At 45.0% G+C, this 25,139-nt stretch overlaps 1 protein-coding gene across 10 annotated transcripts in view; it reads right to left on the reverse strand.

The window, feature by feature from the left end:
* Znf532 (zinc finger protein 532) overlaps nt 1–25,139 on the reverse strand; it is a 93,258-nt gene that overhangs the window by 33,278 nt on the left and 34,841 nt on the right. For 8 of the 10 annotated variants that reach the window (XM_057788314.1, XM_057788313.1, XM_057788311.1 and 5 more), the window contains 3 exons: nt 22,473–24,823; nt 10,124–10,305; nt 5,128–5,304 (listed from right to left, as the gene is read on the reverse strand). In XM_057788314.1, coding sequence (XP_057644297.1) covers nt 5,128–5,304; nt 10,124–10,305; nt 22,473–24,806 — 2,693 coding nt within the window. In that variant the 5' untranslated portion in view covers nt 24,807–24,823. The remainder of the gene's footprint in view (nt 1–5,127; nt 5,305–10,123; nt 10,306–22,472; nt 24,824–25,139) is intronic. The other 2 variants (XM_057788318.1, XM_057788317.1) reach the window with 1 other exon arrangement.

Here is a 25,139-nt window from a genome sequence, read left to right on the forward strand (position 1 = left end):
ACTGCCTGTTAAGCCCAGCTCCAGGAGATCTCTGGCTTCCTGCACTCACATGCATGAACACACACACACAACAATTAAAAATTAAAAATAAATCCCTTAAAAAGAACAGTCTCATAATAGTGTCTATATGGAAATGCCATAATGAGACCTATCACTTTGTATGTCCACTTAAAAAATTAGTTTTAAAAAAATGTGAGTTCAAGGCCAGACTGGTCTATAAAGCGAGTTCCCCAAACAAATGGGGGGGGGGGGCAGGGAGAAGAGTTTTAAGAGAAGCACTGAGATTTACTAGTTGGACTGACTTAGGATTCTGTTTCTCAGTACTTCATAAAACCAGGCACGGGGGACCGGAGAGATTTGGACTGACTTAGGATTCTGTTTCTCAGCACTTCATAAAACCAGGCATGGAGGACCGGAGAGATGGCTCAGTTATTAAGAGTCCGCACTGTTCTTCTAAAGGACTTGAGTTCAGTTCCTGGCACCCACATCAAGCAGCTCACAGCTGCTCCTAACTCTGGCTCCAGGAAGATTCAACCCCTCTGGTAATGCATGTATCCACACACATGTGCATATACACACACATACATACATGCGCACACACACACACGTACATAATTAAAAATAAATCTTAGAAAAAACAGGTATGGCTCTCATCTTCTTCATGGTACATTCTCTTGGGGAAAGATATGAAGCCAAAGATGATAGAGCTACTTTGCATTTGTTGAGGAAGCTGAGGAACAAGCTGTTGATATGTTATGAGGAGCCAAAAGCACTGATAAGCTTCTATAATCCCTCCAAAGGTAGAAAGGCAGTGTGTTCTAGGCTATCCTGACTAGACACAGGCTATCCTGAATACACAGCAAAACCTCATCTCAAAAAGCAAAACAAAAGCACTAAGGAATGTAAAGGGGAAAGACGTGAGAAATACGGCACAATCAACCAGGCTCAACGGAAGCCGACAGTACCACTATTGAGAAAGGTGACTGACTACTGGCTGAGTCCCAGTGTGGCCCACAGAGAAGATGCGCAGTCTCATGCTGCAGGATTCCCAATAATGAGAGCAGGGCTGACTCAGAGAAACCAAGAACAGATAGGGAAGGCCATCCCAGAAAGAAAAGTTGCTTTTTCTTCTTTTTCTTTTTTTTTTTCCTGAGGGGCGGAGGTGTCTAGGCAGATGGAACAATCTGAATCCAAAATCCAATCTGTGAACTGGCTAGCACGGTGACCAGCACTGGCCTGAACAGGGGCTGTGCACTCATGACTTTTACGAGTGTGCTTTTGTAAAGGGAAGAACACGCTGAGGTAACAGGTCATAATGTCCTGTTACTCCAAGGATGAGGAGAGTGGTTATGAGCTGGACCAGGTCGTGTAAAAATGCCAGCAACCAGGACTCTGAGTGAAGGCACCCATGAGTTCTCAGTACACGCTGCCAACATTTTTGTGGGGCAAGAACCATTAAAAGTAGCAGTAACTACTAAGTAGCTGCTAAAAACTAGAAACAGCAAGTGACAAAGCTACCACAAATCACGAGCATGGCTTTAAGGACAAATTATGAACACTAAGCAAATTTCCCAGTGAGAGTGGGAAAGCCTGAGAGAAAACAGTCTGCTATGGGAGAAATGGGGAGGCTTTCCAAACTGGGGATGGGAGGGACAAAGGCAGAGATCAGCAAGCGGGGGCCCTCAAGTCCACAGTGTGTGTATGTTGGGGTGGGGATAGTTTAGAGCTGGGAAACATGAGGGACTGGACAGCCAGACCATTTTGGGTAGGAGGATATCAAAGCAGACAACAGGCCCAGTCAGCTCCGTAGACACTGCTGTACACGTGTGGGATACAAAAACAATTAAGTTGGAGCTCTAAGCCCTGAGATTCCAATGTGAGCAGCTGATTAAACACCACAGCCACATCTCCACAATGTGGCTGGTTCTCGTAGCCCTGCCGAGGTAAACTGACACTACCTCCTGGTCCCACGTGGCACAGTAAGAGTCAGAGACCTGAGGTCATTTGTTTGCTGTCATAAATAAATAAATAAATAAATAGATAGATAGATAGATAGATAGATAGATAGATAGATAAATAAATAAATAAATAAGTAAATTCTGGTGCTGAGTTCTCTTTCCCGGGACCTAGGGAGTCCCCTTCCATGCTAATAGTGTAATACCATAGCCCTTACTTCTCAGGGGCTTGTTCCAAATCTGTCTCTTATTTAGCCCTTAACTTGGGAACTGTCATGTGCTTAAAATGACATAAATTACCCAGCAATTATTAAGAGTTCAAAGTGTCCTTTAAGACAGCAGTGGAAATATGTCTGCTCACATCCTGGAAAATAAATAAGAAGCAAAACAGCAAACAGTGCTTACAGCGGTATGTGGGGCACGACAAACATGTTACAGCTTGCCTGGTACTTTGCAAATTGAAGTGTCAAAACGGTAGGACTTTTGGTATATGCTCAGATGTCTACATACTCAGTACAGAAAATGGGAGTACAGTGGAAACTGACAATGTCACTTGGGTAATTTGAGCTGCTTGTATGACCATGGCCATCTAAACATTTCTGCCGGGGTCAGCACCAGAAGGGTCTGACTCAAGAAAAATCAGCTTCTTTTTAGTTGATTCCAAGATGACCCCAAATTGGCCACAGGATAAGAAGTTTTACAGTAGCTTGAAAGGGTAAGGTGGTACGAGGGGCACTATCGCAGGCACAGTAAGCACCACAGGCCCGAAAACCCACAGAGTTGAAATAGCACACCCTACAGAGCGAGGGTTCAGGCAGCCAAGAGCTGAGGACTGAAAACCAGACGAGCACCAAGGTAATGCTGCTCAAACAGAGCTGCACTGGTCTGGGGCGTCTGTCTTCCATGTCGTCAGTGTGCTATTTCTATTTTACAGTGTAAAACACAGTGGCTTATGCCTGTGTTTAGGTATTTGCTTATTAAAGAACCCTGATAGTAAAGAAGAAAGAAGACAGAAGAATAAAGCTTAGGAGTGGTCTCGCGTGCCTGTAATCCCTGCACTCCAGTGGCTGAGGTGGGAGGGTGGAGAGCTGGACGTCAGCCTGGCCTACACAGTTGACTCCTGTGTGAGAGGGGACAGGGGAAAAAATCAGAGCAATGTTTTCCTATGCAACATCCCTCTTATCTAGGGGTTATCCATCCTAATACCCCCCAGTGGGGTCTGGAAGCCACACAAAAAACACTGACCACTCTAATTTGATACCTTTGCAGTCTCAACAGCACTGAGGCGTGCTTGTCACTTCTCCTTGTTGGGTTTGACAGATGATTAGCACTGAATTCACTTTTCTCCTGCGCTGTCTCACGGGTAGAGCACGGATTTTAGCACACGACTATTTCCTGTTTCTTTACTAAGGTCTAGAACTTTCACTTCTGTACTTAAAAGAAGCACTTTCCTCTCTAGGAAGGGCTCACACCATTACTCTTCCACTTTGGGGCCATTATGATGTACACTTAGGGCTACCTGCACACAAGACTTCATGCAATATCACAACCGTCAGTTAGACAGCCGAGCTAACTGTCTAATGGGCAGGCAGTGGATGCAGTAGACACATTGGACAAAGAAATGCAGGTGTGATAAAGAGATCCTGGGACACAGTGTATAACCTAGACCCACAGATTGCTTACTTCTGGAATTTCCCATTTAATAATTTCAGTTCACAGCTGATCTTGGTTAGTGAAAGTTACAGAATTTAAAAATAGTAGATAAAGGGCGCGTGGCTACCGCACCTGTAAAGTGTGTACGGTAGGTGAAGCTATGAGAATTCTAGACCACTGTACTCAAACTTGACAATATTGTCTTAACTTGTCTTAATAATCTACTATCCTCTATTTCCAGTTTTACAATTACTGTCAGACAGAATATGTGACTTATTTGAGTGAAGAATCAAGTGGCTATATTCATCACAAGGCAAACAAAGGCTGTTAGTATGCACAAATTTCCCATCACGAGCGCTGGAGACACATGCATTAATCTCACTAATCCCTGTCTCTGTGTGAAGACATCCACTGGAATTCAAATCCTCTAATTGTAATTAGCCTCCCTTTAAGGATCAATGCACAAAACATCAGGGAGAAGACCTATTGGAATAAATAGATTTTAACACTGCTTTAGTAAACAGTCATTTGTATATACTCAATCAAAAAAAAAAAAAAAAAGAACCCTAGTGCGGGTATTATACTGCATATCGACATGTCTTTCCCTTATGGATCTTTACTAATGGAGTTTTACACACACACACACACATTCATCAAAATACTGGGATAGCCAACCTAACCTCCATAATCGTTACATTTCACAAGGCCATAATGAATCTAGGACTAAAATGACCACCACCAGGCACACTGTGTGCACACAAAGAGGGAGTGAGCAAATACAGAAACCATGCTCCACACCCCAAACAGACTCCTCAGGGCACACATTTCAGTCACATCACCCTATTCGAATCTCACTCAGACCCTGGGGCACAAGCATGACCCGCACGTACAGCAGAGGCTGAGACAGGAAACAGTCAACCTCACAACTGGCAGCAGTAGGAACTCTGACCCGCCCCTGCGCCCACACCCCCCTCCCTGCTGCTGACTGACCCCTGCAGCAGACAGGCAGGTAGCCCTATCTGTTCACCAGTCCTAAAGCAAGAACAGCATGAAGCAAAACTAGATTTACTTCCCCTAATCAAGACTTGTCCTAGCTATGAAGTTAAATTCAGTAACTAGTGTCTCAAGCTGACGTGGCCTTTTGAACATTGCTGGGGAAGTGTATCCTACAATAAACAAATGATGGCAACACTGGACACAACACTGTCTGAGTTTTCTGGTTTATATTTTACAATTTTCCTAAAACTTACTTGGTAAAAACCATCTTAAGGATAAAATGGGTAGGTATTCATTTGTTGAACAGAAATTGATGCTAAGTGCATGAATAACAGGTGACATTTAGGACAAAGACTTTAGCTAGAAAAAGTAAAATGACTCGGTGAGCAATGAGCAGAACGTCACACATCAAAAACCAACACAGCCGACACATGCTCAGACCTTACATTTTATTCACTGCAATGACACCCTCCTCTCAATGACACTACGGCAGCAGAGTAAAACTCAGCCACGGGTAACTTACTTTGGTTCGCCTATCTTGATGCCAGGATGCTGCGTGTAGGCGTGGGAGTGTGTACTTGGGGCGGACTTAAACGCCATTGGACAGATAGGGCACTTGTAGAAGACTTCACAGTGAGAGCCTTGAATGTGAGACTTCAGTGCGGCCACATCAGAGTACACAACATTGCAATGTACACATCTGTCAGAGAAACAACACTGTCATTAGCACAGACCACCCAACACCGTGAGCGACATCACTGTGTGGACAAGGTGAAATGAGCGGATTTAAGCCCACAGGGGTTCCTCGTGGCTTTTGGAAAGTACTTTGCCTCTTTGGCTTGCAACACAGTAAAGTTAATTTTGTGTGTTTAATAGGAAAGATCACAAAGAAGATTAATGTAGAAATGGTCAGTGTTTGGAGCATCTTTAACGTTTGAAGGAAGGATGTATACAGGAAGGCCAACAGGCCATGAGGGACACAGCAAGAACCTGGGGATCCTGGGCTGGGGAAGGACGTTCATGTACTGGACTAACACTAGGGCCTGATGTTCCCACCTGCCCTAGATCTGTCCAAGGGAAGAGGTCTTGGGACCTACAGGCCCTCAACACAGGGAGGGGGTCACATGAAGAGGGCATAGCCCATGGTCTCATGGCACACACTGATGTGGTCAATATTTAGCACCACATGGTGACCCAGATGGTGGTGGAAGTCAGCACCTGTGTGTTTGTTCTGTCTGCTAGAAAACAGCCTGGCTGTGTTTGTATTCGGTCTTTAAACTACATCAACACAAGCTTCTGAAAAATCAGCATCTCCAACAACTGGCTCCAAGCTTCTGAATTTCTAAGTATGACAATTAGCTCATTCCCTGCTAAAACTTAATCCCATAGAAAATCTTCAAAACTGGGTCACCCCATCCCCAGATCATCATCTTTGCACAAGGACTCGCAGCAATACTTGTAACACCTCCATTTGATGATGGACTCTTTCCTCTTGACTCACATATGGGAACCATCTGAGAGAACACGTCTCACATGTGACTGAACACACATGCTCCTACTCATGCACATGCAAGTCACCTGGGAAAGAAATCTGCTGACAAGGCCTGCCCTCCAGTACACCACACCAGACTGACACTTCTGCCCCTCTAGGTTTAGAGGTACACATGGACTCATGGAGTAACTCCTGGAAAACCACACAGAGCGCGTGTGTTCTACGGAACACACCATAGAAGGCTTTGCAGGCTTTGTTAGAAAATCACGGTGTGTTCTCAGGTTTACGGTCTTAAGGCACAGTGGTCACCAACATAGAAACTAAAACACTGTCAAGGTGGAGAACGAGAAAGACTGGCTGTCTATCAACAGGGACATTATCTCAATACAGGAGGCAGCCAAGCACACTGAAATTCTTCCAGGCCCCACCCAATGCCCCTAAAATCTGCAGTTCCCTGTTTGTAAGATAAAACACTGGACAGATCATTTCTAGTCCCACCTTCCCCTAGAAGCTAGTGACTACAAACCAAGTTGGGGGATGAGATCTTGGTCAGAGTTCTGCAAGCTCCCCAGGTTCCAGGCCTTAGGGAGGATGCCCATCTGATGAGCTCAAGCGCATCCGGGGAAGGAGAACTTTAGACAGATGCTAGAATCTGGCACTGGGGCCTGTTGTTTCCACCTGTTCCAGTGCCGGCCAAATGCTGCCCAAGGGTGTACTTCGTCACAGATCACACACATCTTCCCGCCAAACACAGGACTAGACTCTATCTCAAGAAAAAAAACCAAGATGAACAGAAGTGAAGAAAAGCATACTAATGCCCCAGATGTTCCAGAGCCGCGTGGAGCAAGAGAAAAGCCTCAGAGGCTGCAAACAAAGTAAAATATGGTTTTTAAGTTAGCAGCAGACATGACAGGGACTCAGTCTAAAGGGTATCACAGAAGTCAAGGGAAAATAGAGAGAAGAAAAAGGACAGAAGAGGTTTAGGGCAACAGAGGCTAATGACAACTACAAGCAAAGCGGGCACATGGAACACAGAATTTCAAAGACATCTTGTGGCACCACAGTGCTTACAAAGCATCTGCCTCAAACGTTCTGGAATGGCACGCACTTGCCACCATGCCTAGCTCTCTTTATTATTTATTTTTAATTTAAAAAAGATTTACGCTGGGCAGTGGTGGCGCACGCCTTTAATCCCAGCACTTGGGAGGCAGAGGCAGGTGGATCTCTGTGAGTTCGAGACCAGCCTGGTCTACAAGAGCTAGTTCCAGGACAGGCACCAAAGCTACACAGAGAAACCCTGTCTCGAAAAACAAAACAAAACAAAAAGGTTTACATTATACAATCCAACAATAATCTCTTTTTAAATGCATGTTATCAGGAGGCAGGAAAGTTCAGAAAATATTTGACTTTTATCCATAATTGACATTTACAAGTGAAGCAGGATCCAGGCATGGCCATCAATATTTAAGAGATACAGTATAGGATCAAAAGATAAGCAAGCACCTGCCTAGGAAGAAACAGAGGCAGGAGTGGGAGCCCTGACTACAAAAAGATCATAGACAAAATGATTAACTACAGAGACAAGAGAAAGAGATGACAGAGATGAGAGAGACACAAACAGTGCTGGACCAACAGGCTGCCAAACCCAATCAAAAAGCATCAACTACCCCATTATTTAAAATAGCAGGAGGACTGGGCATGGTAGCACTGGTCTCTAATCCCAGGCTGAACTCTTGTTCTGATTCAGGTCAGCCTGGACTACAGTGTAAGACCCTTCAAGAAAAAGGGAGGGGGGGTTAAGCTAGAAAAAATGTTTAAGTTTTTTGTATCTTTTCTAAAGAAGTTAACATGAACTGAACTTCACAATAAACTAACAAGGGGAATGGGTGCAGTGATGTTGATTAATAATCCTAGCTCTGGAGTTAGGCTCAGAAGTGAGGCCAGCCTTGTCTTGTCGGCACAGCAAGTTCCAAGACAATCAGAGTATAATAGTAGGACCCTGTGTTAAAAGCAAATACAGAAAACCCACAAGCATGATGTGTCCACAGTCTGTATACCCTCCAGTCTAGTTGGGAAAATCTACACTTAATAAAAACTTGATAAAATTCAAACTGTAAAATTGAAAGCACCCAATTTAACCAAGTCTGCCTGGGGCAAGCAAAGGGCAGAACAATCTTCTCCCAGAAAGATTCAGGCTTTCAGCCTGCATGTGAACCTTCTGTCTTAACTTGGGGAAGATACCAGGAATACCTCAGTGCAGAAGACTGCCCCCTTCATCCCAATCTAGCCTTGGTTTCACTGAAAGGAAATCTGTGGGAACCCCTAGCATTCAGCAGAGAACAGCGGCAAGCACTCAAGCTGCACAGCTGCTCTCCCGGGCTGTGCACAAGATTCCTTCACAGTTTCCAAGCATGTGGTAAGACCAAAGTACTGTTCTGCACCGGTCTGTGCACCATCAGTTTAACTGTCACATCTCAGAGGGTTGGGAGGCAAGTCATCCCCCACATTACAGGGTACACAGAGGAGAGGACACAAGAATCTCACACAAGACAAACAAATCAAGCACACACACACAAAAAAAAACAAAAACAACAAAAAAAAAAAAACCTGGTTTTTGTTTTCTAAACTAAAGGTTTCCTACCAGGTTAGAGCTCAATCCATAAAGCATTTGTACACTACACATTGGAAGGCAGATGATTAAAAACAGGAATCTCTCATATTTTAATGTTAGAAAACTGAGCAGAAAGGAGCTAGAGAGATTGCTCAGCAGTTAAGAGCAAAAGCTCTTCTTCAAGAGAACCCGAGTTCAATTCCAAGCACCCACATGTTAGCTAACAATCATTTGTAACTCAAGGTTCAAGAGAGCTGAGGTCCTCTTCTGGCTCCCTTAGACAATACACATACATGGTAAACAGACGTGCATGCAAGCAGGAAAAACACCTGCACACAAAAAAAATAAAAATAAATCTTAGAGGAAAAAAAAGAAAGACAATTGGGCAGAACCACCCAAGAATTAATGATCCTGGAACATAAACCAAAATGAAATAAAGGGGGCTCAGCAGATAAGAGCACTGGCTGTTCTTCCAGAGATCCTGAGTTCCATTCCCAGCACCCATATGGCAGCTCACAAACATCCATAATGAGATCTGGTGCCCTTTTCTGGCTTGCAGACATACATGCAGGCAGAACACTGTATACATAATAAATAAACCTTTAATGAAATAAAATCATCAAACCACACCAATGCTACCTCATCTTTATGAAACATGTGACGGAATTACAACTAAGAAAACCACTACACGTTAACAGTCTAACAAAACATAGTTAAGACAAACATGCCACAGTAAAACATCTGCTAAAACAAAGACACACCACCCATGACAGAGTCCCTGGAGTTTCATCAGGGCAAGGGTAAGTGGGATGAGAGCACATTTAAGAAGGTAACAAAGTTTGAGAACAAAGTATATCATCACCTGACACTGGATAAATTAACATCAAAGTGGCCAGATGTCAAAAAGTGCACATTTGGGAATCTCCGGGGCCAGTGAAAAGATGAAAGGGCCGGAACTGAGGTGGAGGAGGCAGAAGGGAAGAACTTTTGGAGGTGAAACTCCTCCAAAGACTGATGTTAGAAAAGATGTTCACCTGACCCTTCTGTGTGGTTCCAGAAATTCATCATGTTTGTATTATTAGAGGGGGACTAATAAGAGGTGCATGGTGTTCCTGCAGAGGATAAATATAGGGAATGCAAAAACATACGTGCAGGGGTGGGGGAAGGGTTACAAAGGCTGTCAGTCATGGCCAAGCCCTGTGATATGCACATTTACCTCATCTGTATGCCAACGTGACATCAAACTCGGATTCAAATAGATCCTACTCTACTACAAATGAGCTAAGTTCCCAGAGGATCTGTGTGTTGGAGTACATATGACCAGATAACCCTGAGAACTATGTATGTGCACGAGCCCTCCAAATCGTAGTGCAGTTATCAGTGAACGACTTGCACAGAAGTGAACAACATACTGACCGAAAACCAACTCTCCGTGTGTAGTGCAGACAGTTCTTGGTGACGTGGGTCTGGAAGTGCACCGACCTGCAGACGGCCCCGCACTCGGGGCAGGTGTAGGGAGATTTGTGCTGATGGATTCTCTGGTGTGAAGCATAGCTGCACTGGTTAGGAAGCAGCATCTGGCAGACAGTGCAAGTCTTCTAAACAAACCAAAGGGGGAAACACGATTGGTCCTGCTAAGCATGGCTATATGCAAGTTCCTTAGTTAAGCTGTACAGTAGTTATGCGTCTCATTTTAAACACTGCTGTAAATGACCAAACCCAAGGAAGAGCAAACCTGAAGACTACATGTTTAACAGAAACTTTTCACCCTGTAAAATAAAAATGATTAGAATGACGGAGGCAGGCTCATGCCAGTGTGAGTTAAAGCAAACACCAGCTTCAGATGCGTCCAGTCCTGTTTCTTTAGCATCTTTGTCCACAGCAGAGGTCCTCTTGCAAACTGTGTTGGCAGGTTAATCCTGCTACACGTTACCGAGCTCACAGGCTAACAGGACATGTAGCTCCTACAATCCAGAACTTGCCTCAGGAAAGTAGAAATTGACCCAGGCTAATCCAATTTCTTCTTATTTCCCAGTCACTTAACTATTTAAATCTTAAATTCAGGAACACGAAAGGGATGGTTTAGGAATTGGTTTTCTTTTGGTACTTAAGTTGGCCTTCAATGGATTAACTGGCCATAATATGATTTATAATCATAAAAATCAAAAAACTCAAGCTCAGATACATAAATTTGGACACTGATTGAAATTTGCAGAGCATAAGGAATTTTATAAAGCTTAAAATCTGACAAAAGAAAGACAAAAAAAAAAGACTGAGATCTTCTTTGAAGAAAAATATTTCATTATCAAAAAAAAAAAAAAACCCCAAATACTCTATTCTATCCTCCGTCCCTTTAAATATAAGTATAAATATATTTTTAAACATAAACAAAAATACTCAGTTAATATAAACTGACTACCATCCTCAAAACAAATTCAACAGAATGAGAGATAAAATTCATACACTTTTCAGACATTTGTGCAAAACCAAGTACCTCTTGCATTCTAAAATAAACCATCTGTATTAAAGTCAAAGAAAGCCTCAAACTATAGATTCTTCTGAGATTAAAAACACTCTTTCAGATTGACAGCAGTTTTTAAAAAAAATATTGTTAATTCTTCATAGTTATCTCAAATTAAGCTCAAAAATGTAAGTTCTGAAGTGACTTATGCTAAGAAAAAAAGAAAACTCACTTGAAAATTATTTCTTGCCAGGCAGTGGTGGTGCACACCTTTAACCCCAGCACTCAGGAAGCAGAGGCAGGCAGATCTCTGTGAGTTGGAGGCCAGCCTGATCTACAGAACAAGTTCCAGGGCAGCTAAAGCTACACAGTAAAATCCTGTCTCAAAAAACCAAAAGAGAAAGAAAGAAAGAAAGACAATTACTTCTTGGTTTTTCTCCTGAAAGGACTGAAATACAAGCTTTATCCCATGAAATGTTTATTGTAAACACAAAATGAGAGCATTACAGGCAGTGCTGATGAGTTTAACGTCACTAACATGCCCAACAACGGAACCAGTCAACAGAGTCCTAGTTACAAGAGCCCACTAGCATTACATAGTCATTGGCAATCACTCACTATGAACTACAGGCTTCCACCTTCTCCACAGCCATCATCCCAGGGAGAATTATGGAGGCATCTTGGTGTGCACTTACTTTCAATTCTAAAATAAGTCAAAAAACATTATACATATATGTCTCCACAGTCACATATGCACACATTCACAGGTATATACACACATACTCATGTATATAGAGAGATATTAATATAGATTCAGATATGGATTGGTTTCATTTCACCATGACTCAAGCAGTGAATTAAGTTTTTTCAATACATTAGGAACTTAATATAGATAAAATACATTGTATCATTTATTTCTCATAATCTATGAAGTCAATAATACCTTCATTTTACAGAAGAGGAAATAAGACTTAATGACATAAGAAATGTGTTCTATACCCACTGCTACTAAGGCAAGGACCAGGATCAATCAGGCTCGGGTGGAGAGGCAGTGGAAAGAGTGGAATGGGGTCACATGAACTGAACCATCACAAAAACACAGAGTTGAGAAACACGAATAAATAAACCTGAATGTCAAAGATGACCCGTTTATGTTATAACAACAAATTACTTTCTCTTTCCCCATAGCTTCTCCCATACCTAAAATGTGATTATACTACTTCTGTAATAGTACAAAGCTAAAAGAAAATTTAAAAGAACAAGGGTCATGTGCTGTATAAAAGCTAAAAACAAAACAAAAAGACTTATATTATCATCCATTAAGAAATAATGACAAGCAATACAATACATATAAATGAGCAACTGCTCATCACCTGATTATCACCCAAGAGCACCATTATCACAACTCCTTCTTTCCCAACCGTGGACAGCCACCAGCTGAGGCTCCCACCCGTATCAGACCCAGAAGTAAAGAAGAAAGGACTTCAGCCTCGAATGAAATGCGTTCAATCATGGAGTTCTTAAAAATGGAGGATGTGGTCAGAGATCACAGTGGACATGCAGGGCTCTTACCTTCAGTTTATACAGGTGCACACACCCACACTACCCCTATATTTTTCTCTCGGCTGACTGCTACATGCCTCACCTCCACTCCATTTTGGTCCAAAGCACTCTCCTCCTTGATGTTTGCATAGTACCCATGTTTCTGAACTCACATGACATTGTTTCCTTAACCATGCGGCCTCAGATTGCATAACTGTCCTTGCTGCAGACAGTAGAGATTCCACCAGCTCTCTGGGATGCTCTGAATCCGTGACAAAATGCACATTGTCTGGACTCAGAGGACACACTGAGCACAGGAGAGCAAACAGAGTCTTTGTGGTCTGGTTTTCCCTTCCTTTTTGTTTAAGTCAAATAAAGTTTTCCTAATTGGCACCAACTACGGTTGCTAGGCAACTCAGAAGATGTGGCAGTTGAACCCAGTAGTGCATGGCTCAGAAAGAGAACAAAAGAGAAGAAACACATGCACGTGGATTTATGTCTCTGAACATTAGGCTTAGTGCCACCAAAACATGCATAAAGGTTTTGATGACCAGGTAGAAAGCAGCGAATTTCTTCTCTGGGGTAGTTTTGTTTGCTCAGGGAATGATTTTTCAACTAATTTTACTTGTCAATAGTACAGCAGCACTAGAAGCCGAGGGAAAGGGAGCCGAAAAGGTCACAGTCCTTTCTAAGCCTGATGGGCCAGCAGCCAGCAGCCGCCTGAGTTGACAGCTGGCATAACAACAGAGGCTGGAGGAGAGGTGGAGCCGGATGTCCTGTTAAGAAGCTGGACTGGGGGACTCAGCGCCCTCTGCACACGTGAGGAATTACCTGAGCAACAAGGAATACAATTCTTTGTCTCAATTTGTTCTTTTAGGGAGAAATAGAGCCTGAGAAAAGTAAAAGGGGAAGGGTGAGCGAAGCTAGAGACCACAACCACACAAAGCACCTCTCACAGGTAAAGCAAATAGACCTAGGGCTTGCAAAACACCCAGGCCAAAAGCCAGACACTGCAGCTCAGCGGGGGCCCAGCTAAGTCAGTGCCTGTGCCCTTTACCAGTTCTGTAAAAGGCATGACGGTAAGATGATGCTTTTAGTGGTCATAATGAAGCTTAGCAGTTTCTTTCCTGGCTTTCACATTTTCATAATTAGAAGAGAACAGAAAACGCTTTACTCCCAGTCTCGCTTAAATGGGGGTGACAAGGCATGCGTCACATCCTGACTGCAGGTATCCTTTGTCCCCAGAGCTAGCTGGTTAGCAGTTGTTTCCAAGCCACTTGCCATGCGGCATACAGAGCTGACTAACTGACGCTGTAGGCAGTCACACAAGATCAGCTCAGGGGACTGCTTCTAGGGGAAGCGGATTTGTTAAGAGTTGGTAACACTACCAAAACCGGGACAGAACTAGTCTGAACAAGGCGAAATTAGCAGTCTAGGGAGCAGTGCCTGAAAGTCTTCAGCTGAAAGCCAGTGGCCCACATCTGTAATCCTTGCATTTGGGCAAGGGGATCATGAGTTCAAGTGCAGCCTGAGCCTTTCTAAAAAAACAAACCCCAAAGGCTGTGAGTGTAACTCAGAAATGAGACACTTGCCTAGCGTGCCTAAGGCCTCGTTTAGTCTCCAATGTGGCGAAGAGGGTGAATAAGAAAAGTGGAGGAAGGAAACTTAGTCTTCTGATAATGAAGGGGTGGCGCAGGATGCTCCAAGACTTCTGCACCTGAGAACAGTTTATCTAGAGATGAGAACAGGCAGATACTGCTTGAAAGAATTTAATATATAGTATGCCGTGTGAAAGATTCCCAGAAAGGGGATTGAAGAGATGGCTCTGCAGTTAAAAAGCACACACTGCTCTTGCTGAGACTGCAAATTCCAGAACCACTGACGGTACCTCCAGGGTTTAGCACACGCGCGCGCGCACGCACACACACACTCGTAGGAATACAGGCATTCGTGTGGAGATCAGAGAACAATGGCGGGAGGGCCTGGTTCTCTCCTTCCAGTACGTAGATTCCAGGGATTAACTCAGATCCTCAAGCTTGGTGTGGCAGGCACATCCTGCTGAACCATCTCACCAGCTCCAAAACATAAAATAATTTTTGTAATTGCTCAGAGGGGCTTGAGAAGTAGTTCAATAGTTAAAAGAACCCATATCCACTTACACCCATTAGAGACTCCATACACCAACATAATTTTAAATATTAAAAAGAAAAATTGTAATGCCCAGAAAGTTCCTAAAACTGAAATGAGTGCTCAGTTTCTCAAAATGAAGACCCAAAAGATTGCACACCTCCTTCAGCTACTGCACCTGGGGATAATGTGGATGCAAGCCCCAGTTTCTACTGAGGTCCCCAACTGTAAAGTCCTAAGTTTCTGTGTTGGGCAGCAACATAATGAAGGAGAGACAATGAGTTGGCAACAAAGGCCCACTTGCCCCAGTCCCAGCACTGCCACTAATTGGGCATTTGCTTTTCCAATAGCAAAATAAAAGAGTGTACCAAAGAGCCGGTTACAATCTCTGATTTTACGGCTACTGTGGAACCTATAGAAAGGGCGCTTCAACAACTAAGAGCTTACACTATGCATTTTCAGCCTGCAGCTGACTGAATTTAGTCATGTTTTACTAAGAGGTGAAGCGTGGCATTCCAGTTTATCCCAGCATCAACTACTAAACCTGCAGACAGCAGTTCTTGAACCTTTCACCAACAGGAGCACCTCTCAGCCTCTCTACCCACTGCCTTGCTCAAGGTGCCTGAAGCAGGCATATGCATCAGGCAGTGAAAAGGAGCCCCAAACTGTGGCCTGTGAGTGCATAAGTGAGTTCATGAGTCTGTATCCATGAAAGCGCAGTAAGGAATCTGAGTCTGTGTGTGTGAGGGCAAGAGTGTGTCTGAGTGTGATGTGAGCACAAGTGTGTATCTCGAGTGCATGTGAGCGCATGAGTAAGTTGTGTGGCCTACCCACAGCTCCATGTTCATTGCACTGCTCGCTTAGTCCCATGCTGCAGTGAAGAAACAAGAGCCTCTCCCTCAGCTGCAGAACCTACTCAAGCAGACGCTGGGATTCCTGGACCACATCACCTCCAGCACATGATAAGATCCCTTGACTAGGGCACGGACATAGCAGTGTAAGGCAAAGGAGTATATGAAGCTCTGTGTGGCAAGCCGGCTCTTTCCAGAGACTGCCAGGCCATGGCTCAGCAAGGCGCCAGCTCCTGACAAAGAGGAGTTCTGCTGTCCTGGGTGACTGCAGGTTTCCTGCACAGCATTCATAGAACAGGGAGGAACAACAGAGACAGCAAAGTGACATGGGCACAGTCCCCCAAGGCTGCGCACACAAGCGGGAGTCTGTGGAGAGAATCGTGGCCCACTCAGCCGCAGCAGTATTCTCAGGAGAAAGCCTTGCTGGGTTCAGAAGCACAGGGAAACTGAAGGTCTGTTCTAAAAATAAACAGGAGACAAAAAGTAAGAAAGAAGAGGGAAGATAAAAAGGCAGGAAACCTGGCGGGGCGAGGGGTACAGCACTGGGGTGGAGAGACAGACAACACGGAGGAGGCTCTGGCTCCATCCCCAGCACTGGGAATAATGAGAATGAGGGGGGCCAGGGCCGAGCTACTCAAAATAGCCGAGAGCTCAGGAGAAAGGCTGAAGGCATTCACAGGCCATGTGGGGGAAGAAAGGAAGTTATTCCCTAAAAGATGGGGCTGAGGTGGAGATGGGCCAGTCAAAGAGAAGACCCAAATAGAACATACACGTCCTGAAAGAAGGGGGACTCTTTGCCAAGAGGAAGTGAACCAGCACGGGAGGAGAATGAAGCAAAGAATGGGACAAATAGAACCACATCAGAGTGCCAGGTATGGTGGCGCACACCTTTAATCCCAGCACTCGGGAGGCAGACGCAGGTGGATCTCTGTGAGTTCGAGACCAGCCTGGTCTACACAGTGAGTTCCAGACAGCCAGGGCTACACAGAGAAACTGTGTCTTGAAAAACAAAAAACAAAACAAAAACAACAACAAAAAACCCAGAATGGTATACATTAAAAAAGCCATACATTTATTTCTTTGTATGTTGATCAAAAACAATTAATTCAAAAAAAAAAAAGAGTTCTGATGAAAAGTTTCTGCACCTCGATAAACCTGTCTGCCAGCTCAGCAATCCAAATCAGACCAAATCAAACTGAATTAGAAAATGCCCAGGTTTAATGGGCAAAATGTTCCCGATGATCTTCCAGCCTCCCCCCCGCCCCCAAAGAGGAGACAGGGAAAAGAGACCAAAAAAAGTGTCTGTTTTCTGGGGGGTGGGGGGGGGCACAGTTTAAATACCATGTGGGAGTGGCCTTGAGCATCTCTGGGAGAGGGGTCTTATTTGTCGGGCTTTCTGAGCCCGGGTATACGGATGCCAGGGCTGGGGTGGAATCTAGACTCACCTATGAGCTGTTGGAAAGGCTCAGGTGGAAGAGAAGGTGAACATTTCCAGACCTCACATTAAAGACAGCACAAAAGGCCGGGAAGGGAATTCCTTTCATTCCAGCAATCAAAGGTGGTTCTCTATGGGTTCAAGGCTACCCTCATCAGCACAGCAAGTTCAGGAGAGCCAAAGATACATAATAGAGGAACCCTGTCTCAAAAAACGCAAAAACAAAAACAGGGCAAAGAGCAGAAGTGCTGATGCATGCCTACAATCTCAGAACTGGGAGCGGAGGATCCTGAGTTCAAGCCCAGCCTGGACTACAAAGCAAGATCTATCTCAAAACAAACAAGAAGGAAAAGGAAAAAGGAAAGTGGAACAACTTCCGCTTCCAGGAAAACGGAGCCCAGAAAACACCCATAGGAAGACTCTGAAAAGAGAGCAAGAAACCAGCCTGGCCAGGGACCCGAGGTAAAGAGCAGACTGGGAACATCCACATTTATTGTTACCTCACAACCCAGACTGGAGCTGAAGAGGTGGAGACAGCCCCCACCCCAAAGCCTGCTCTCTGGAGTTCAGATCATGAAAGCAGCAGCCAGGGACAGGGCAGAAACCTAGGTGAGTACCAAGCCCCCAGGAAATAGTGTGGCTACCAGGCCCTGCCAAATTCCCACCTCCTGAAACTGTAATAAGCCCCAAAGGCACTGCCCAGATAAGAGCCGAAAGATGGGGAACCAAGAGGGACAAGAAAATGAGCCCCTTCAGCAGCCCAGTGAGAACGGAAAGTGTCCAAAGAAATCTCCAGGCCCAGATGATTTCACCGGAGAACCAAGCAAACACTTGAAGAGACACTAGCGTCAATTTTACTCACTCTCATTCGGAACATAGGGGAAGAAGACACAATTCTCAGTTCACTCTACAAAGTTATTAACAAACTACCCCAAGCCAGACAAGGATCGGGGGCGGCGGGCAGGGGTGAGGTGTAAACCTACATGAATACAGATGCGAGAGGACCTCAACATCATAATATTTGCAGAACAGCAAAAGGGTCCTGCACATGCCTGGCCAGGTACACCCACTCCATGGGTGTGGTTATTCCCATGCCTAAGAAATCAGTAGCTGAATCCCTCAAACTCTGAAGCCAGGAAGTTCAAGAGAATCACAAGATACACAATAATAGACAACATTAATTTCTCCACATATTATCAATGAATTTGTGCACGCCAAAATTATATTGTTTTAAAATAATAAATTTCAGCTGTGGATGTACTTCAGGTACCTCTGGAGCTCTGGGTTTCATCCCCAGTAGCACAAACAACGGACTGATTGGTCAATTGATGAAGCAACCAAAACCTATCAAAACACGAACAGAACTTACATTCTGGAAAGTACAAGCAATTAAAGACCTAAATAAACGGGGTGAGGCTGTTGGAGGACTAAAAGACTCAGACCATAATGATGCCAATGTGCCGCTCAAACTACTTTATACTTTTAACATATTTCCTGCCACAGGGCTGACAGGATTTCTCTGTGGCAGCAAATGAGGCTACTCCTGCTTCTCATGGAAGACAATGAAGTAGAAGGTGGAGGGCCTGGGGAAAGGGCTCAGCTCTTAAGAGCACTTGCTCTCTTGCAGTGGCCCTAGTTTCAATCCCTAGCACCCACATAGGCACCGGACATGCACAGAGGACATACATGCATGCGTACATGATGCACTCTAGTAAGGTGGAGAGCAATAAGGAAACACCAGCTACCAATCCCTTGAAGGCACACACACGTGCATGAACACAGGTACAGGTGTACATGAGCACAAACACATTTTTAAATATTTAATCTTAATGTGTATGAGTGTTCAGCATGCATGTATGCACACCATGTGTGTGCAGTACTCAGAGGTCAGAAGAGGGCACCAGATGCCCTGGGACTAGAGTTAATAGGTGTGAGTTGCTGTATGGATGAGAAACAAACCAGGATCCTATGCAAGGCAGCAAGTCCTCTTAACTGCTAAGCCACCTCGTCAACCCAACATTTTAAAACAAACAAATTTAAAAACAAACAAAAAAAACCAAATCCAGAACTATGGTATAACCATACGCTTACACTACTACACAGCAATGAAACAGAATGGGCCACAGAGGATCCCAAACTAGCTGTGATTGGCTCAGAATATTGACGTGATACAGCCAGTAAAAGCACACTTGGAATCCTGGATCCTGACCTTACCCAGGTGTGGGCTACACTCTGTTCAGTGCTAGGCAATCAGCCTCGGAGCCACACGATCAAAAGGCAAACAACTAACACACACCACAGGGTGCTGTGTTTCGAAGCTAGGGTATTTGGTCTTGTCTCGCGCATCTTCTTATAATTTCAACTTATGGTGGATTTACTGCAAACCCTCAGTCAGAGAGCATCTGTACTAATACAGGCAACAACCTAGGTGCATTTCCAGGGAAATTGGACTGAGTGAGACAGGCTAATCCACTTACACACTGCATGGTTTCCTTATTTTCATGTCCGAGAATTGGCAAAATTATAGAAATCCAAACAGGCAGCAGTTGCCAGGGCTTGGGACACAGAGGGTAGCAGTGGGAGCTATTCTCATGAGGGTGGGATTACTGTGCCGCCTGACCACACTGATGTCACTGCCTTGACAGCGATAATCATTCTATGTTTTTGTGGATTGCTACCACTGGGGAACTGAATGAAGGGTACGCAGAGAACTTCTCATGTTTCTTACACGAATCTACAGTTATCTCCAAATAAGAGAAATTAGACCCTGCTATCAATGAAACGGTGACCCTTCTCCAGACCCAGCTAACCCGAACTAAAAGGCAATGCCCGTAGGGTGAGCACCTGTTGGTCGAGGGCCCCCAAGGACACTTTCAAACCTTCTGAATCTAACGGAGCCAGCAGAGTCACTCCAGGAATCTACTGGGGATTAGTTTTTAACTAAGACTAACATGCAGAAGACCCAACAATGGAGCCCTCTCAAGGTCACTCTGATGGAACTGGAAACCTGCTCCAGAGCATGCTAGGGCATGAGAACAAAGAAGCTTTTATAACTGTTAAGAACGAAGAAACGCTGTTTCTCAATCCACCAATGAGTAACCAAGAGTGAGGAGATTCATGAGAAAATAGAAAATAAAAATAGGTTTTGAATCCGTGGACATAGCAGAGAACAGGAGACAGGCTTGGGAAAGCCTTTGGTACTGCAGGTACCCTGATTCACCCTCCACATCTTAAGTAAGAAAAAGAAATGTGCGTGCCATTCAACGAGGATACTTTTTCGCCAGGTAGGCATTTCCCGAACTGAGACTAAAACTGATGTGGCTGTCAAGCTAAAAGATGGATAAAAACTGCAATCCCTTCGCAAACACTGCAGCCCTGCCTTCTGTTGCTACGTCAGCAATGGAGGAGGGCCACCCAAGCCCCCACTGCTTCATAAGCTATGGTGCTTTTCCAGCTTTAGAAAAGTCTTAAAGTGGCTCCAAATAGATGGGAGAAGAGCCATTCCACACAGAGCTAGACTAGCCAGGGCCGGAGCTGACGAGGTGAGTCAGCTGTCTGCGCATCACAGGAAACTGTACACGAGGTCTTCTGGACCATGGTTGCAACAAGAGACAAGGAAGTAAGTCCCGAGAGGAGAATACAACACCGGGCAGCACTGACACAGCCCTGAAGAGAGCTGGCTACACAGTGAGCAAAAGCTTACTAAATAACACCTCTTGGGGGAGAGCTGGGTGGGTGACCCAGGCTAACTGGAGAAAGGGTGTGTATGTTTTCCTTAATGTACATCTGCCATGACTCATTCCCTTGGACTCCAGGTGATGTACGTGATCTGCAGGTTTTACTTGTTCCAGCAAAATACGAGAAAATGATGAGCAAGCAACAAGAGCTTGCTGGCTTAATCTGCCCCCCCCCCCCCCGAGAGCTTCACCGCTGTTTGACCCTATCTGAAAACAAAAGCTGGGGAGCACAGGGTGCCACTCTACCCATACCCTTCCAGGTCCCAAAGAAATGACATAACTAATGGCAGATCCAAACTAAGAACCCACAACCATGACAATGTGCAAATTCTGGACCAGGACCCAGCCCACCATGCCACTGTCCACTGGCACACAACAGCACAAACCACTCAGGAAATGGCTTTGGGGTTTTTATTTTCATGATGAAGAGGAAGACTGCCCTTAGTGGGAACTGGTGACAAGATAAGGGGGTATGTGCATGGACAGAACCCAACCATCATCACCATGCTCTGGAGAGCCAGAACTGGTATGGCATCCTCTTCCGGGATACACGAAACTCCCAAGCCTACAGAAATACGGTCAAGACTCATTGCTTCCACTTCAACTAGGCATAAAACACAGAAGAAAAATATATAAAACAACAACAAAACAGGTATTATTATTATTATTATTTTTTCTTTCCCCAAACCCTACAAATAGTTTAAGCCAGCAGCTGACATTACCAGGTCTCGACCACAGTCCAGGGCTCCTAGGGAACATACTCCTAGGGGAAATGAAGGGACAGTCACCTACAACTGGACCTTCTGAGATGCCTCAGACAGGAGCTCAACCTAGGCCCCTCCCTTTTGAATCACACAACTTTTCTCACCGAACAACATACATATATGTACCATGTTCTCTCTACTTGGGAATTATTTCACTCAGCATTTTAGAAATGCTTGTTACACAAGCTCTACATCAGGTAAATGTTGCTTCATGGAGAAAGTAAATGAGAAAGACAATAAGTAGATGCAAATGATAAAATGTATTTCACCAACAGCAACCTGTACTTCACCTCAAAAAAGATGCAAAGACACAAAGATTTACTGTGCCACATGGCTTGCCATGAACATTACTGATCATACTGTTGAACCACAGATCTTAACTAAGTAGATATGCCTTAAAGTAGGTGCCTAACAGATGTGTTTATAAGTCACTTCAGTGTTATACATACCAGTAATTGTCAAAACTCTGAAGCCATGAGTAAAACTTCATACTGTGCCAATGTAATCCAAACTAGACACTATGATGGGATGATGCTCTAAAGTTATAGCTAAATCTCAGACTTCCACTATATATTCCAATGCCTGGACAATTCCCAACATAATAATTCAACTAGAGCATACACTTCATACCTGGCTAAAGGAAGTCCCCATTTATTTCAACACTGTACCTATACTATGAAAACAATCTTCTGCCTTCCCCGTGCTTACACACACACACACATGCACACGCACGCACACGCACACACTCCTCTACATAACTGTGCTGCCACCCTAATTCACAGTATCTGATGGAGCACTCGTGGCTACAGACTCATCACCGAAACACCCAGATTTAAATGATACTCTACTTGTCCACTTGTATCTGCAGCATGCTGGAAGTGCGTAGCCAGAGCCGTCTCATCCTGGAAGACTTCATTACACTCCAAACATTTGAGACTGTGTCTACAGAGCTTGGAGGGATCTTCATCTAGAGGCATGGCTGGGCTGATGGGTGTGCTTGGAGGTGCGGAAATAACCGCCCCAGTGATGCCAGACTGGATTTTGGTTACAGTGTGTGTGCCAGCTCCCCCGGAGCTCTGCAGAGTGGAAGTGGTGGTATTGCTAGACGGAGACACTATCATCTGGTCTGCTGGGACCGGTTTTAGGATTAAGTGGGAGCACTGCATCACCACGCCTTTCTCCTTATGCCCTCGAGCATGGGAAAGGAGGCTGCATTTGTTGTAAAAAACAAGGTTCTTTGTACAGTGGTTGCACGTTACTTCGATGCGCACACTACGCCTGTCATAGTGCTGGCTCAGGCTCTTTTCCAGGGCGAAGGAGTCCCCACACTCCAAGCACTTATACCCACGCATCGGTAACGTGATCCCTGCATTGGCAGGAGGACTGAGGTTCGGGATGTAAACAGGGACTGGATTGACGCTGCTCAGCACCTTGTTGAAGGCTTCCACCACAGAACTCTGTAAGGTTGACACCACCTGGACTCGGGACACTTTTTTAGGTGGCTGGGAGGCCGCTGCATTGATTATTGCCTGCTTTATTTGTTGCTGAGGTTTGGTTAGCACTTGGCGGAGTTCAGAGGTGGCCTGGGCACCCTGAGGCAGAAGGTTAAGGTTGGCAAGGTGCACAGTCTTTGGCACGAGTTTGGCATTGGCCAGGCTGGATGCTGGCACCACAACGGTTTGCTGCTGGATGGCATTGGCAGCTTTGATGATGGCGCTGCTGGCACTCTGAACAGAGGCAGCAGATATGACTGTGGCTTTCACTGTCGTGTTGTTAGCGAGCTTCAGATTGATGACTTGAGACCCTGCCGTCTTGACAGCAGACACAGGAAGGAAAGCAGTAGCCACGGGCTTGATGGTGACCTGTTTGGGGGTCAGCTCTGCTGGGGAAACTGCACTGGTAACCATGGCCGTCTGCAGAGGTGCCCTGGGGGGAGAAGAAAGGACAGCAGCTGACGCTGAAGATGAGAGAAGCGACGTCACAGATGCCATCACGGATGCTGCCTGCTCAGAAGGCTTCTTCCCAGCATCCAGATCCACTTCTGGCAACACTCTGGTCACTGTTCTCTTGATCTCCCCAGAAGATGTCTTAATGGTTTTGATACGGACTTTGGGGATTGCTGGGGTAGACCCCACAGGAGAGGACGGGGAGCCTTTGCTGCTGTTCTCACTGGATACGCTCCTGGGACTATCCGATGGCTTCAGGGAGGCTTTCTTGGTGCCATCAATGAGATTCTGGGACTCGGGAGACTTGTCGGCGGGTTTGGGACTGTCATTCACTTCCTTTGGTAATGGAGAAGCTTCCCTTGAGTTGGCCACAGGTTCTTTGCAGGAATCCGAAGCTGCCTTTTTAGCACTCAGTGCTGCGATGGCAGCTATGCACGAGGAGAGCTTGGAGGATGACTTCGCTTTGGAAGATGTGACAGCAGCAAGGCTGGAATCATTCTTCTCAGAGCCCAGCTTCCCGTCAAGGACCCTGTTCTCAAGCATCTTCTCAGAGTTCTCCTTCAACTTATCCTCTGCTTTTCTCTTAAAAGGCTCATAAACACTCAGGGCTATGGAGTTTGTTTCTGCCTCTCTCTTGACTTTGTTTTTCTCCACATGGCCTGATGTAGAGACGCCAGTCTTGCTTGCGTTTTCCCCTCCAAGGGACTTTAGCTTATCGTAGTCCTGCTGGGAAGCTGAACCCGTCAACACATTTGATCTGAAACTGGACCGTGTATCTTCCTTATCAGGAGGGTCGTCCACCTCTATCTTCTCATCATCATCAAACTCTTCAGCGCTGGAGATAGGGCTGAACTGGCTGAAGGCTGGGTCTTTAAGAGTCACCTCTGAGGTAGGTGCGTCTCCTTTTAAGGACTTTGATCCATCCTTACCATAGCTGTCAAGAGAGGACGCTGTGAGAAACCCGTTATGCAAGCCATTGCCTGTGGAATTGTGGCCGTCTTTTTCAACTCCCTCAGAGGAGTCGATGTTTCGAACATTCTTCACGATCACACTGACGCCAACATCCGAGGATGAAGGAGTGTGAGAGTCATCATCCACATGAGCATTCTGCTTAATGTGGCTTTCATGGTCATCATGGCCAGACTCAATCGCTGCTTTGGGATCGACCATATCTGGTATATCAAATGCTGCCAAGAGGTCATCAAAGTCCGGGGTCTTCATATCCCCCATGGTCATGAATTTGATCAGATGTTCTGTTAAAGGAAGGGAAAAGAACTCCATCAGAAATTAACACTGATAATGAAGTCAGTCTTCTGAACAGGTCACACTAACACAGTGCTGATTATTGAGAAAGTGTGCAAGGCAACAACCCTACTTTGTGTAGAAACCTGAGTCAAAATGACAGCCAGAAAGTATAACCCAACACAATTACAGCCTCAAAGGGTATGCACAGGGTCACCAGCAGAGCTCTAGAGTACCCCTGGCAAAGCACAGAAAATCCATTTAGTGTTAACACCCAAAAAAGCTATTTACCACCAGACCCATCAGTTCTCATAAAAAGCTATTCCT

This window comes from Chionomys nivalis, chromosome 14, assembly GCF_950005125.1.
Source record: "Chionomys nivalis chromosome 14, mChiNiv1.1, whole genome shotgun sequence".
In the NCBI taxonomy this organism is placed as follows: domain Eukaryota; kingdom Metazoa; phylum Chordata; class Mammalia; order Rodentia; family Cricetidae; genus Chionomys; species Chionomys nivalis.